The sequence below is a fragment of the Pezoporus flaviventris genome, unplaced genomic scaffold (assembly GCF_033815535.1).
Source record: "Pezoporus flaviventris isolate CSIRO_AGI_PZ_B2104156 unplaced genomic scaffold, CSIRO_AGI_Pfla_v1 ptg000002l, whole genome shotgun sequence".
NCBI classification, from domain to species: Eukaryota; Metazoa; Chordata; class Aves; order Psittaciformes; family Psittacidae; genus Pezoporus; species Pezoporus flaviventris.
Window position 1 is genome coordinate 92,834,866 of NW_026892550.1, and position 13,950 is coordinate 92,848,815.

Genomic DNA, 13,950 nt, shown 5'->3' on the forward strand with positions numbered 1-13,950 from the left:
AGGTCTCCAGCTCTATTCTCGGCCTCAGCTCTAACAGAGTTGTGCAAACTGCTTGAATTGTGTTGGAAGGAGAGCTCAGCCTGTGCACCAGCACTGGTGGGCAGATACATGAATGTTGTTTCATGCAGATGGTGAGCCTCTCCTCTCTGCATTGCTGTACATGACACAGGACAGACTGAGAAGGCAAAAGCCAAGGCTTGAAAACTGGAGAGGAAGTGATAGCCCACTATGAATGCATTGGTTTGAGTAATGTTTAGGAAGTTTAAGGGAGGATGGATCCCAGTCTCAAGGGCTTTGTGTCCCTTGCTCTTCCACAGGTGTATGCCCACACAGGAAACTTTATTTCTGCCCTTCTGGCCTTACGTTGTCACAATTTACATTACCTTTGGATGAGGCTCGGGCAATTCATCCTGCAGTCCATGTGCAATGCAGACATTTGTGGAACTCGCTGCCACAGTATGCTCTCCCGGGTTGCTCTGGACATTACCAGTGAATAATGTGCCTCATCACTGAATTGACTGCCTTCGATCTGCCCAGGAATCTAATGTACAGGAATCTTCTTGACAGCAGGGTACCTCAGGGGTTCGCAGTGGGGGGCTGTTGCTGGCACTACTCATGCAGCTCCTCAGTGCAGAGAGCAGGTTTTGAAACCCAGAATTGGTGCTGCACCGGGGAGTGGTGAGCTGGATCCACAGCTTCTCTGTGCCCTCCTAGGACTGCAGGATTTTGCAGTGCCAATCACTGCACCCTGAGCCCTCCTCCCTCTGGCAAGCAGTGGCAGTAGCAGCCACCCTGTGTAACACCACTTACTCTCAAGTCCCTGCAATGCATCAGGAAGGCAGGTGCTCATAGTTGCCAGATCCATGGTACCGCTGGGACTACTCTCTTCAGCTTCATTTTAGTGACTTGGAGGCAATTTGTCTGGACTGGTGACTCATTCCTGGCTCTTTTTATTTCCCCCCTGCCCTCCCCCTTTCTGTTCTCGCTCTGCCTGAGCCTGGCAGCGGGAGTGAGCGCCGGTACTGGTATGACTGTCTGTGACGTGAGCTTAGGAGCATTAATGCAGAAATGTTTTGGTGAAGGGGTGTCCCCAGTAACCCACAGCCGCAGTCCCCACAGAGAGGAGTCTACGACCAGATGTGTCCTATCCCAATGCCTGCATCTCATCCTCTGTGTGTCTCGGAGGGGAGACAACTTTTCTCTCGAACACATGGAGGATGAGAAGGGGAAGGGCAAAAGCCGAGGTGCAATCACCTTGCTGCCTGATTACAGGTGATTACAAAGGTGTAACCACCTTTGGCTGGCACGTGACATCTGCACTTTACTGAGGAGTGCAGGGGGCTGAGCTGAGAACTTAGCAACTTGGTGCATGAGTCAGGCCTCCTCTCTTCATCCTATAGTAGCTGGGGCTCCTCAGTACCAAGCTCAGCTTGGTGCTGCCTGGGTTGTCACAGAGAGCAGGTACCTCCACCCGAGCCATCCCATTGCTCGCTGCATCAGGGCCGTTATCCCCCTGAGGCACAACACATCACGGACATAGCAAGAATGTACAGTCTGTTTATTGGGACTTACTCACTATGTTGTAAGCTCAAGGGGCTGGTGAGGAAGGGCTGAGTGTGGGGAAGTTGTGCAAATGGGCAGATCAGTGCTGCCAGACCCACAAAAGTCTTTCAAGCCAGCAGAAGTAAAAAGCGCAGTGACCGCCACAAGGTACTGATGGTACTGGGATGCTGGAACCATTGCTTTGCTGTGTGCTGGGCAGAGCCTGGGATCAAGATGGGGATGGGATCTGTAGCCAAAAACACGACAGACCTTGCAACATCAGCTTGTCTATTTCCTGCTCTCTCTCCTTCTGCCACAGTGGTGGTAAGAGAATGTAAGGCAAGGTCCCAACTAGAAAGCTCTCACTCTTCTCTTCCTTCAGGCTTTGGCCAGCTTTGCCTCTTGTCCTGAAGCTTCTGTCCTCTCTCTGCTGCCTTGAGTTGAAGGGAAAGGGCAGGTGGGCACAATATGAAGTGTATAGGAATCCTGGGGGAAAAGCTGCTGCCTGATGATGAACAGCAACACGAAAAATCCCTTGAGGTGAGCAGGGCCTGGTAAGAGGAAGGGCCATTGGGTAACTGCCATGAATGAGAAACAGCAGAGGTTTTTGTTTTGTTTTGTTTTCCCTATAGGCAAACCCTGCAGCTTCACACCTCTCACAGCAGGTCATCCCCGGGGCACCCTGGATATAGTTCCCTTTGTGGCAGAGGATGACAGGCAGTTCTTCCCTGTGAGGGCAGAGGTAGAAAATCCTGGGCCACCCTGCACCAGGAGATGGGGGAAAAGATGCCCATGGGCAAGCAGGAAGGAGGGGGAAGTGGTTTAGGGATGTGGCTCTGTCATGCCATGTCCTGTCCTTTCCCCAAGCAGGACTTCTGTCTCCCTCTCCCTCTGTAAGGATGGCCCATCCCACCAGGCACAGCAGGTCATAGGAACCCAGTGGCCCTGACCACCCAGGTTTGGGAGCAGGAAAGTGCCACTAGTGTCATTCCAAGGGATCCCTTCCAGACTTACTCTCTCAGAGGAGGCTGCATGCATGTTTCTTTGTCCGGGTGGGCTGTGGGCAGAGGACTGCTCGGATGGCCTCATCAAACACTGTCTTGAGGCCGCGCTGTGTCAAAGCTGAGCATTCAAGGTACTTCACAGAGTCTGTTGGAAGGAAAGCAAGTGCTGTAATAGGGAGGAAGGAAACTGGCATAGGCAGTGGGGGTACCCATGGGTCTGCTGCCAAGAGAAACATGCAGGAGGAATGCCACAGATCACACCGAGCAGACAGAGGTGCATCACCAACACGCTTCTGGCTCACATCAGTTCACAGCCACAACACCCTCCTCCTTGCAGTGCCCGTTGCACTGCGTCCTCAGGCACATGCCACCTGAACACCACAGAGTCTCATCTCAAGAGAAGGTCTCAAGTCTCCTCAGGCTTCAAGTGTAATTCAGACTGCCTGGCCTCAAGCACCTCTTGTGGCATCTCAGATCACACGGTACTTCCCTTTTTGGGACCCTGTACCTTCAAAATCTCCAACACCTCACCCTGGAAAGCAAAGCAAATTGAATAAACACAGCTCAGGCGATCAAAGCCGTTCAGCATTGTCAGGACACACTTCTCTCACTCAGACAGTTCACTTCAGGGCAAAGCTAGCCAGCCATACAAGACTAGGGGTTGTCTGTTGTCTACCCTCATAGCCAGAGCAGAGCCATCGTGTGAGGCTGGCTGTGCTATCATGGTCGAACATGCATACCTCAGTTGAAAACTCCCCCCTCAAGCTGTTTCCCACCCTCTCTCCTACCTCTGTGTGCTGTATTTGAGAAGAGAGGTTACTTGTAACAAACATTTGTGCATGGCCCCAAATACAAGTGGGAGCTGATGCCCCTGAGATGAGCAGTGGGGTAAGACACTCGTACCAGGGGCTGCATGTATGTGCCCTGGTAGTCATTCAGGGACAGGAAGCTGCAGTTGCAGCTCTTCCTGAGAGATGTTAGAAAACTCACTCTTCCACATCTTTCCGGATGTGGAGGAGAGGCCTCTGCCCACACAGCAGCTGCGGCTTTCACATAAAAACATTGGCTGAGGTAGAAATAGCAGAGTAAAAGGGGAGGGGAATGTGCAAGCATATATTTGTGTGTGTGTGTGTGTTTACGATAGTGGCAGGAGAGAGGCAGAAAACAGAGGGTTGAGGGGTTGAGGCTTTCTCAAGAAGCAGATCTCCTTCCTGAATCTCCTGACATGCATTTTGTTCCACGATCCTTGATGTGTCTCCCTTTGTGTCTCAGAGATACAACTGGGAGATACCTCTACAAAAGTATTACTGAGTTGAGGGGAAGCCCTCCTGCTCTTCCTCAAGGTCAAATTATGCCCTAAGTACATACCGATCTCCTTGGCCAGAGCAAGGCCTTGAGGATATGTAATTGGAGATAGCTTCTTCTCCTTCAGCTTCTCAATGGTGTCCTTATCATCACGAAGATCCAGCTTTGTGCCCACAAGGATTATGGGAGTGTTAGGGCAGTGATGCCGTACTTCTGGGAACCACTACCATGGGAGCAAAAGGGCAAAGATGTGAGAAGAAGTCAACAATATGGGCATGCACAAAGGAAACAGAGAGGCAGCAACATAGCTTATGCCCTGTCCTTCCTCACAGCACTTCCATCCAGTGGTGGGCACTATAGCCTAGACCAGGCCAGCCCTTGTTGCTGGGCCTTCTCTCTCAAATTCTGTTGAGCAAAAGCACAAGCTGCTCTCAGCATTTCATGGCTTCCTGAAACCCAGGGAGGAACCTGAAAGTGATAGGAAAGAAATACTATGTTGTTCTATCCTTCAGTCTCCTCAGTCTTCCATCACTTCCCATCCAAAGGCTGTGGGTACCTCCTTCTCACGCCCTATGGACTAGTCCTGCATGTTTGTGCTGGTCCTGGCTGAAAGATGCCATTGGAATATAAGCTAGTGGTCTCACACACAGCTCAATAGCTGAGAAAGATGAATACTAGCCTGTTAATAGGGTTTTCCACCTTCTTTGAGATGGTTCAGAGAAGACATGTTGAAGAAGGTTGATGTTTTAGCTCCTTCTGACTGATGTAAAAATGATAGTACCTCTCTGAATCTAGACCTCCCATTGTCAGTCGTCACCCACAGAGCACCACCAATCGCACCCTCCTCAGCCCGTGATGGACCACAATACTCCACCTCACCTTAGCACGAACGTTTTCATAAGATGCTGGGCTGACAAGAGAGAAGCAGATCAGGAAGACATCCTGTAAGTATACAATCATGGCACAGAGTTAGGTTGAGAGCATGGGATTATTGCATGACAAGGGGTCAAAGAGGGGAGAGAAGAGCTGGGTGGGCAGCATGTTCCCTCTGCAGCAAAGAGTCATGCTAGGGAAAGCGGTCTCTCAGTGTAAGACAGTCCTGACTGCTGCTAATTGCCTCTAGAGGGGAGAAGGACGTTTGCTCCCCTGACTCATGATAACCATAGCCACCATTATCAGAAGAGCCAAATGTTTAACTATGAGGATGGGGTTTTTGTGGTAGGCACACTCATCCTCATGGGAAATGGCCTGACAGCGTCCTACTCATTTCTCACAGAACACCAGAAAGCCTTCAAGACAGAATAATTTTGCCTGCTGTTGAGACAGTGCTATGGTCAGCCTGAAAAGTGCACATGCAGGACACGATGAGGTAGAATTTTAGTTATCCACATAAGTGCTTCTCCTGGGCAAGGCAGAATTTTGACTTGCATTAAAAACCAAACCAAACCAGCTCTTGTGGGTTATATTTATTTCACCCAACAAAGCTAAAATAAGGGTGTCAGGCCCAGCCTATCCGTTTCCATACTTCTACAACCATTAGAGGCAAAACACTTGGAAAACAGCTCCTGCACCTATCTTTGGGATGTGTCCCAGGGTGGATGCAAGCACTTTATTGAGAAATACAGCTGCTTGCACTGACTATAGAAGGAGCCTACACGAACAGCTTGTACCAGGTGTCTGGCTCTTAAGTGGCTGAACCTAGCTGCAACAAATAGTGCCTTCAATTCCTACCCCTTTTGGTTGCAATGGCAACCTTGAGACCAACGCCTGAGGCAGCAGCGTCTTTCTGAGCTTGCCAAGAGACTGCTTGGAACAGCATCCTCCAGGGAAAGTGATCTTTAAACCCAAAATCACTCTGTTAATGTGGTGAAAAACTGGTGAATCTGTGTATCTGTGGAGGCATCCGTTTGTTCTGCAAGATGCTTGGGCTTAGTTGAGGCATCAGCAGATCAAACACATGTGTCTCCATATCAGATCTCTTTTAAAAGGCAGAAGCCAGAATAGTAAGGTTCACAGAAATGAAAGAAGCTCCTGCCTCAGTTACTGAATTCCCTGAGCCACTTTAACTTCACAAAAGGAGAGTTTGGCTCTTTTATTCCCAAGGGTTTTCTTGTTATGTTGCACCAGTAGATGAAATCTCCAAAATACCCTTAGATGCCTTTTACATTAAGGGTTTCAAAGCACTTGTATATCAACAGAGGCATTCTTAAAAAAGGGCAGAGAGAGACAGGAACAGTCATGTCACCGTTTCAAGGCAAATGTTGATTTTTGCATTGGGGCCAAAGGCATATTTGGTGGAGGAACAAGGGAGGAGGGACATAGAGTGTGACGCACCGTCTGCGGGTAAGAGAGTGGCCTCAGCCTGTCATAATCCTCTTGTCCAGCAGTATCCCATAGCCCCAGATTTACAGGCTTGCTGTCAACCATCACGTTGGCGGAATAGTTATCAAACCTGGAATTCAGAGACATAGGCCATAGCTCGAACAGAAGAGGGAGCTTTTCCAGTAATGTAGCTAGGATTTGCTAGGTGTACCCAGGGGCAAAGGGTGGTGATTCCTCTTCTCAGCTCACCTAGGTGATGCTATGAACCTTATGGACTTCTCCCTCAGCATCAACTTCTTCCCCATCTGTCCTGGGCAGGTGCCCAGCTGCAGCTCTGCCTTTACCATCTTTCATGCAGATCCATAAAACCTTCAGTTTTCTCCCGTATCCTTCCCACAGCTATCTCTGCTCTAACCAAGTCCCTGTGTTTCTTCTGTACTCCAAACCCCTTCTTTCTTCTTAAAAGTGAAGAAGAAGAATCCATGTATCTGTAGCTCCATCAGAGCACTGCACTCCTCAACACCCCTACTGAACCTGAGGCCAATATGCCTAGGTGTGTCCCCTTACTCTGACAATTCAGTGTGAAATATTTGAGAACAGCTATCAGGATTGCATGCTTGGGAGCAAAGACTTCATAGAAATAAATAAATATGTATATTAAAACAATAGAGATGTTCCTCCCTTTTGCTCCAACACAAAGACCTTGTGAATGTGCTCACAGCATACACCGCCACTGTGAGATAAGCTATGCAGTCCAGGACCCCAGAATGGCCTCCCTTTCGTGTCTCCAGGCACAAGCCTCAGACAGGAGGAGAAATGGTGTGTGACACACAAAATGCATAGCCACTTCATGGCTACGTGCTTGAAGGGATGGTGTCCTTCCACAAACCAGTTTCTGAGAAAAGAAGGGTTCTTGCTGCCCCAGCTATGTTTTGTAATGCCACTGCAAATTGGTCTGGAGAAAATAGTGGCACTAAGGTTTTCCTGCATCTTTCCTTCCCAAGGAATCTGAACCTGAATTGGCAGTCTGACATACTGTGCCTAGCTCCTTTTCCCACCTAAGGAAGTGTATAGTCATACTCCACAACCCTATGGTGTGATATGAGTATGTATGGTGTGCATCCCCAAACATAATCCCATGCACTTTGGAAGTACAAATGCATCTGACCACTCAAACTAAAGCAACCTTAAGCTTGTTTCTTATGCTAAGAGTCTGCATGTCTGTCCCAGCCTCATGCATACATCTGCTGGATTGCATAGTGCTTCTATTCTGGCACTGAGCTGAATCCTGCACTCTTACCATCAGCATTATCAGTGCCTGCTACAATGATAAGGAAGGAAGTGGGGACTTCTACCTATCCAACTGTCTTCTCCTGTGTCTAGGCCAATTTTGTGCCTGGTTGTTTTGCCTAGCAGCACCCCATCTGTGTGTAAACCATGTATGAACTTAGCGGGCAGACAGACCCTTGGGTTGGTTTATTTCTCCCAAATATCCCATTGATACTAGGGGCTTATAAGTCCACTTGCTTCTGGTAAAAGGTGACAGATCTGAAGTGTAGGGGCACCTGTGCCAGTTCGGCAGCCCTTCCTCTCCTGGCACGGACATCGTAACCCTGCCTTCAGGATGAACAACAATGGGTTTCTATACCCCTTTGCATCCTGCTTTCCATGCCTCCCATCCACCCCAGAACCAGTTTATTCCTTTACTCACACAGTGGGAATGTATTCTCCTGGGAAGGCATTGGTGGTGTAGCTGATGAGGAGACAGGTTTTGCCAACAGCTCTGAAAGAGAAAGGAAAACCAGCAAGAAGTTGTGTAGTGCAGGAAGACTTGTTAGGGTGAGATGGGGATGGGGCAATCCTTTCACACTTCTAAGCTAGTGTTGTCAGGAGGCCCCTGGAAGCAGAAATGCATTCACAGGACCAGACAGCACACAGCCATAGGTTAGACAACCAGCAGGCAGAAAGACAGGATGTTACCCAGAAATGTTGTCTTTGAGCACAAAGGCTTGTTTGTACACTTTGGTACAGAGATCACTCAGCTAAAACACATCCACTCTGAGATGGAGGTGAGAGCCCATTTCCCAGTGCATGCACACTGCAGTGCGCTCGCAGCCAGGGTAGGTGTATTGATGCAGTGCTGGAGTGCCATGACATGCCTCTGAGCACAGGCACCCTGCTTGCTTCTGCAGGCACTGTGGCCAGGGACTGACAGCACCTCCTCTTGACTTAGCCACAACACGTTCCAGTCTTGCCTGTCTGCAGAGAGCTGCAGCATCGCTGCAGAGAGCTGTAAGCAGCCCTTAAGGTGCCTCTCCCTGCAGCTGGTGGAGGCTGCTGGTGGTGTTTCTGCTTCCTCTCTCCTCAGCCTCCCCACATCCATGCTGCAGCGGGGAGCCAATGAGCCAGGGTAGCAGTATGGACCAGACTGGGTGAGAATGCTGGTGTGAGGGAGGTGGGAAAGGAGGCAGTAAGGCTATCAAGAAGGTGTTGTGGTCAAGCTGAAGCCTGTGGTGTGGAAAATGGGTACAGAGAAACTGAGGAAGATAAAGCACCCAGGACAGGAGTGGGAAGGAGAACCCTTCTCTTGCTGTGCTGCTTCTCCTCAGGTCTGGGTGGCCTGGAAAAGTCTGGCTCGGTTTCAGTTGCAGCATATGTAAAATGGAGGTGGTGAGAGCAACCTGCCTGCTCAGCCTGCGAGCACAGCCACAGGAGGGAAGAGATGTCTTTCCTAGAGGAGAGGCTGGAGTCCCGCTGCTGGGGATGCTCCAACCATGTCAGCTGTACCTGCGAAGTCCCCTGTTGCAAGAGCTGCAGCACTGCCTTTTTGTGTGCCTTTGGCAGGTACAGCGTCTTTGCCCTTATTCACAAGGCTTCTGCCTTGGCCACTGCTCTGTGGGGAAGCTGAGGAGGAAACAAAGCTCTTCAGCGTTCTCTTACACTTGCTTCTTCCTTCTGCCACCTCCCTTTCTTAGATCCTCCTCTCCCAGTCCCTTCTCTTTCCCAGCTCCTTTACTTCCCTTTTATTGCAGAGATATTGAGGGAGGGCCACGGAGACTCCTGAAGCTCCACAGGCAACGGCTCAGGAGATCTACAGGACTGTGGGTGAGTCAGTCATGCATGGGGGGGGGGGGGGGGTGAGGGTGGTTCTGAACTAGTGCAATTGAACAGAGAGGAACACAAAGGGTCAGTGAAGAGGTGAAGGTTACCACCAAGCTATTGAGAGAAGAGGTGAGGTTACTGGGGCTGAGCTCAGTGTTAATAGGTCAGTGGATATAGGGCCAGAACAGCTATGGGGCAACATCTAGGGGCTTAGGTGAGTGATGGCAGAAGGTCCTGTGGTCGCTAAGGTTGAGCCAAAGGAGGGTGAAAGGCTGATATGGCTGGGAGGGAGGTGAAGGGTGATGGACCAATTGCTCAGAGCTGTGGGGGGATAACTGGACTGCTGCATTGCAAGATGGTGAGAGGGGAGGCGTAGTGCACAGAGAAGCAAAATGACGGGACAGTAGACATTTAAGAGGAGTTTGGGTCAGAGCAGGTGAAAGCAGGACGAGTTGTGGGGTTAGCCATGATATGAGGGGAATGCTGCTTTGAGGCATGGCTACAGAGTTGGTATAATGTATAGGGGGAAACTGCAGGGTTAACAGGGCAACAGATAAACACCCAGCTCTAGCTTGAAGCCTTCAGAGGACTGTTCTTAGAGGTAATGGTTTTTACTGGGGGCTCTCTCCTTCCTTGTCCCTTCTCCCCATTCCCTTGCTCCAGCCCCTGAGAATATGTCTAACATGTACTGCTATGTTTGCAGATGTCTTCTTCCCCAGGCGAGTTTTGAAGGAGGAAGTGACTGTGGGGAGCAGGGTTGCTGCAAATGTGTTTTCATCTGCTACCTGATAGCTGCCCCAGATAGCAGTCTGGTCAGCTCCTCGCTGGGAAATGAATTAACCTACTCCATGCCCAACGTGGACTCTCCTCCTCTGTTATCCAACAGGGCAAGAAGAAGTCCTGTCCCTTCTGCCCCAAGCAGTACTGACTGCTTCCCTTACTGATGGTTTAGATCAGGCCGTTTCTAGGCATCACGGGACATGGGCAGTGACACCATCACACTCTAAAGGCAAAGCTGTGCTACCTCTCACTCCCAAAGTGGCATATACTCAATGTAAAGAGCTCGTCCCCCTTAGGCGCACAAGAACCCCTTGCCAAACACTCTCCCACACACTCCAATACAATGTGCTGAACACAGAGATTCAGGATCATAGTGCCGTGCCCTCTCCCAGTCGGTCCCAGTGAGCAGATGGCTTTCAAGGAGCCATTCACCTGCAGCAGAGCACTTGCACTTGTCGGGTTTTAAATCTGACTCCTGCGTACAGGTTGAACCTGGCAGCAACACTACCACCTCCTGTGCTGGGACAGACCTGACCCACTTTCCATGCCCCTTTGGCAGATGCCCTTCAAAATGACCTCTTCTACTTCATTCCCAGAGGAAGGTCCCTTGCCCTGGGGAGGGAAGAGCGAGAAGGAGAGAACACAGTCTGCAGGAGGTCAGAAGCAAAGCTGGGGAAGTTTCATCAAGCAGACACTCTATTTCTTGCCCCTTGTCGCCTGCTCTCCCTCCCAGCATCCACAGCAAACCTTTGGGTACCTACCCGTCTCCCACCACCACACACTTGATGGCTTGCATGTCTCTGGACCCGTGGCAGAGGTTGGCACCTGGAGCAAAGGGAAGTCAGGCCAAGGCAAACAGCGGGGAGAGATGGGCAGATCCGAGTCTCGGCCCTTGTGCTGCAGTGAGCGGCAGGTTGGAGGGAGGGAGGAAGTGGAAGAGGGAACTGTATTTGACAGTCACCCTCCGGTCCCTCCTCCCTTCCCACCACAGCAGCAACCCTGCGGCCGAGGCCGTTAGCTGAAGGCGGGGCATGCATGACTGCATGGTTGGGATGATGACTGCTGTAGTATCTTTCTTCTTCCCCTGTGTCTCACCCATTCCCACCCCACTCCAGATGGCTGGGGGCACCAAAGTGCTTTTACAGGGGAGCTGGACAAAGGTTAGAAGCAGGTGAGAAAGCGGAAGGGTGGATTTCCTCTTTCCTCCTTTATCATCCAAACTTTGGAGGGGGTGATAGGCAGGGAAAAGAATCTGAAGTCAAAGTAATGGGGTGATGTAGGGCAATGATTTTTCATGTCTTCCCAGTGCCCATGTGTGTCAATGGCGAAACATTATAAGAAACTGTGAAGGCTGAGCAAGGAGGTTAAGCAGCCTCTAGGGATCCCATGCCATCCCCATCCTTCCTCTCTGGTGGCAATAAGGTCCTGCTGCACTTCCCCACCTGCCCAGATTGCTAATACAAAGAAGTACTGTGTGAACCTCTGTGCTCACCATGAAGTGGCGCAAGTGCACCAAGGGATGCAATGAACTGTTTTAATGTATGTTTCCAGTACTATGACAGCCAAGACTGGTACATGAGAGGAGCCCTGCAAACCAGCATCTCATACCCACTCTTTCCCCTACTTCTGTACCAAAGCAGCCAGTGGAAGCTGCTGACAGACCTCTTCCATCTTGTCGTTGAATCATAGAATGGTTTGGGTTGGAAGGGACCTTAAAGCTCATCCAGTTCCAACCCCCTGCCATGGGCAGGGACACCTTCCACTAGGGCAGGTTGCTCCAAGCCCCATCCAACCTGGCCTTGAACACTGCCAGGGATGGGGCAGCCACAGCTTCTCTGGGCAACCTGTGACAGGGCCTCACCACCCTCTTAATAAAAAATTTCTTTCTTTTATCTAGTCTGAATCTACTCTCTTTTAGTTTAAAGCCATAACCCCTTGTCCTATTGTTAGGGTAGGCCCTGCTAAAAAGTCTGTCCTCATCTTTCTTATAAGCCCCCATTATGTATTGAAATGCCACAGTAAGGTCTTCCCAGATCCTTGTTTTCCCAGGCTCAACAATCCCAACTCTCTCAGCCCTTCCTCATTGTCCTCCAAAAACAGAAGAATTGTAGAGCTAGGCAGAGAGAAAAAGAAGCAAGCAATACGCTAAGAACGAAGAGACAAGGAACAGAAAGATTGCAGGAGACTCTACTCCTTCCATTCCCTTCTTGAAATGAGGGTCTGCCTCCTCTTCCTTCTCCTCCCATGCAATGCTAAGCCTGAAAAAGTGCATATGTGTGCACATCTGTGTACTCCAGCCTGAACTGATGAGTGGATGGGCAGGAGATGCGTTCTATAGAAGAAGGGATGTGGTGATACAGGATTAACTAGAATTTCCAGGCTTTGTCAGGAGGCCAGTTAGACCAAGAACAGTGGGATTCCAGCTGGGATGTTCCTGAAGGAAGGAACTCTGAGGGAAAGTGTTTCTCCAAAGGTTGGTGACCTTTACGCTGCTGCAGCAACGGGAGGTTGTTGCTGCTCAGGAGGAGAGCTCTGCTCTCCAATCTATCACTTGGCACTGGCTGCAGCCCACAAACCTTCAACTGTGGAGCATTTCAACGTCTTGAGGCAATTTCAGAAGCACAAAGTGACCAGCTGTAACCAGGTGTTCCCTCTGTGGGTGGTAGGGAAGGGGGAGGAAGGAAACCCGCTGCCTCCTCTGCAAGTGAGAGCAGGAACCAACCATAGGAATACAGGTCAGAGAAGGACAGAAGTGAGAGTGACAAAGACCGTTAAAGGGACGAGCTGGAAAGGGCAGGCAGCCGCAGAATACAGCAGGCCAGGAGATAGGACTAAGTCAGACAAGAAGGCAAGTATATCTGGCTCCAAAGGAACATTTCTGTTTTCAGCAGATCTTTTCTCTGGAGATTTCGAATAACCCTTACGGGCCTGGGTAGAAGTAGGGTGGGAAGAACAGGGAGTGATCATCTGGGGTGGGAATGATGAAGACTGAGAGGAAAAGAGCTGGGGAGGTCTGAAGAATACGAGTCTTACCTGTGACAGAGCCACAGCCATGTGAGGATACTTGGGCTTGGGGCAGGATTCAGGCTAAGGGAGACTGCGTGGAAAACTAGCCAGTAGCACAGTAGGACCTGGTTGGCAGGGACGAACAAGGACCACTGACCTACTGGATCCAGTGTGCACTTTTGTCCTTGTAGTCTGGCATATGGGCTTGTGTTACTGGCAGAGTGGGAGGAACTGGGGAAGAAGAAAAAAAGCTAAAAGTGGTGTTGACTGTTGCTGAGACCCCATGTCTGGATGAGCCCTGTGTCAAAGGCACTGCAGTTCTATATAGCCAAAAAAGACCTACATAAGTCCTGGAAAGAAGGTGTATCTCCAACCCCACTTCTGGGGTGAATCTATAAACATCCCTCCTTGACCAGTGCCTCTGTAAGAGGGATGATAGGGATGTACATAAAGGCTTTTAGGGCGTTTCTTTCCATCACTTTCAAATTATTAAAATTGGGATATTATATTCAGATGACACACATTGTAATAACTCTGAGAACAGGCTGCATGAAAGAGAAAGCAATTGCAGGAAATAGGCCCATAACCCCAAACTCAGCACATACAGGTCCATTTCTGCTTTGATGTCCTCTCACACCACCAAGAGGTGCTCTTGACATAAGTTTCCTTCTGCATGTGCAGCAGGGCTGAGGGCAGGCAGTCACTCCTCTGGGGTTTCTTGTTCCCTTTACAGAGTTTGAAGAAGATGCTAATGGGAAAGAATTGCTCAGTGAGACAGCTTTGCTCTGAGAGACTTCCAGTGCCCTGGGCACCGGATCTGAGTGGTCTGGATTTGCATGGCACTCATGTGGGTTGGTGGGCAAGGGAGGAAATGCATGATACCATTCCT

At 50.1% G+C, this 13,950-nt stretch overlaps 1 protein-coding gene across 1 annotated transcript; it reads right to left on the reverse strand.

Moving 5' to 3' along the window:
• Positions 1-1,541: 1,541 nt before the first annotated feature.
• RAC2 (Rac family small GTPase 2) lies at positions 1,542-10,998 on the reverse strand. Its single transcript, XM_061445164.1, has 7 exons — positions 10,817-10,998; positions 7,885-7,956; positions 6,186-6,303; positions 4,731-4,793; positions 3,915-4,074; positions 2,557-2,691; positions 1,542-1,789 (listed from the first exon to the last, which is right to left on the reverse strand). The coding sequence occupies exons 1-6, from the start codon at positions 10,849-10,851 to the stop codon at positions 2,561-2,563; spliced, it is 579 nt and encodes a 192-aa protein (XP_061301148.1). The 5' UTR covers positions 10,852-10,998; the 3' UTR covers positions 1,542-1,789; positions 2,557-2,560.
• Between the last annotated feature and the right edge of the window lie 2,952 nt (positions 10,999-13,950).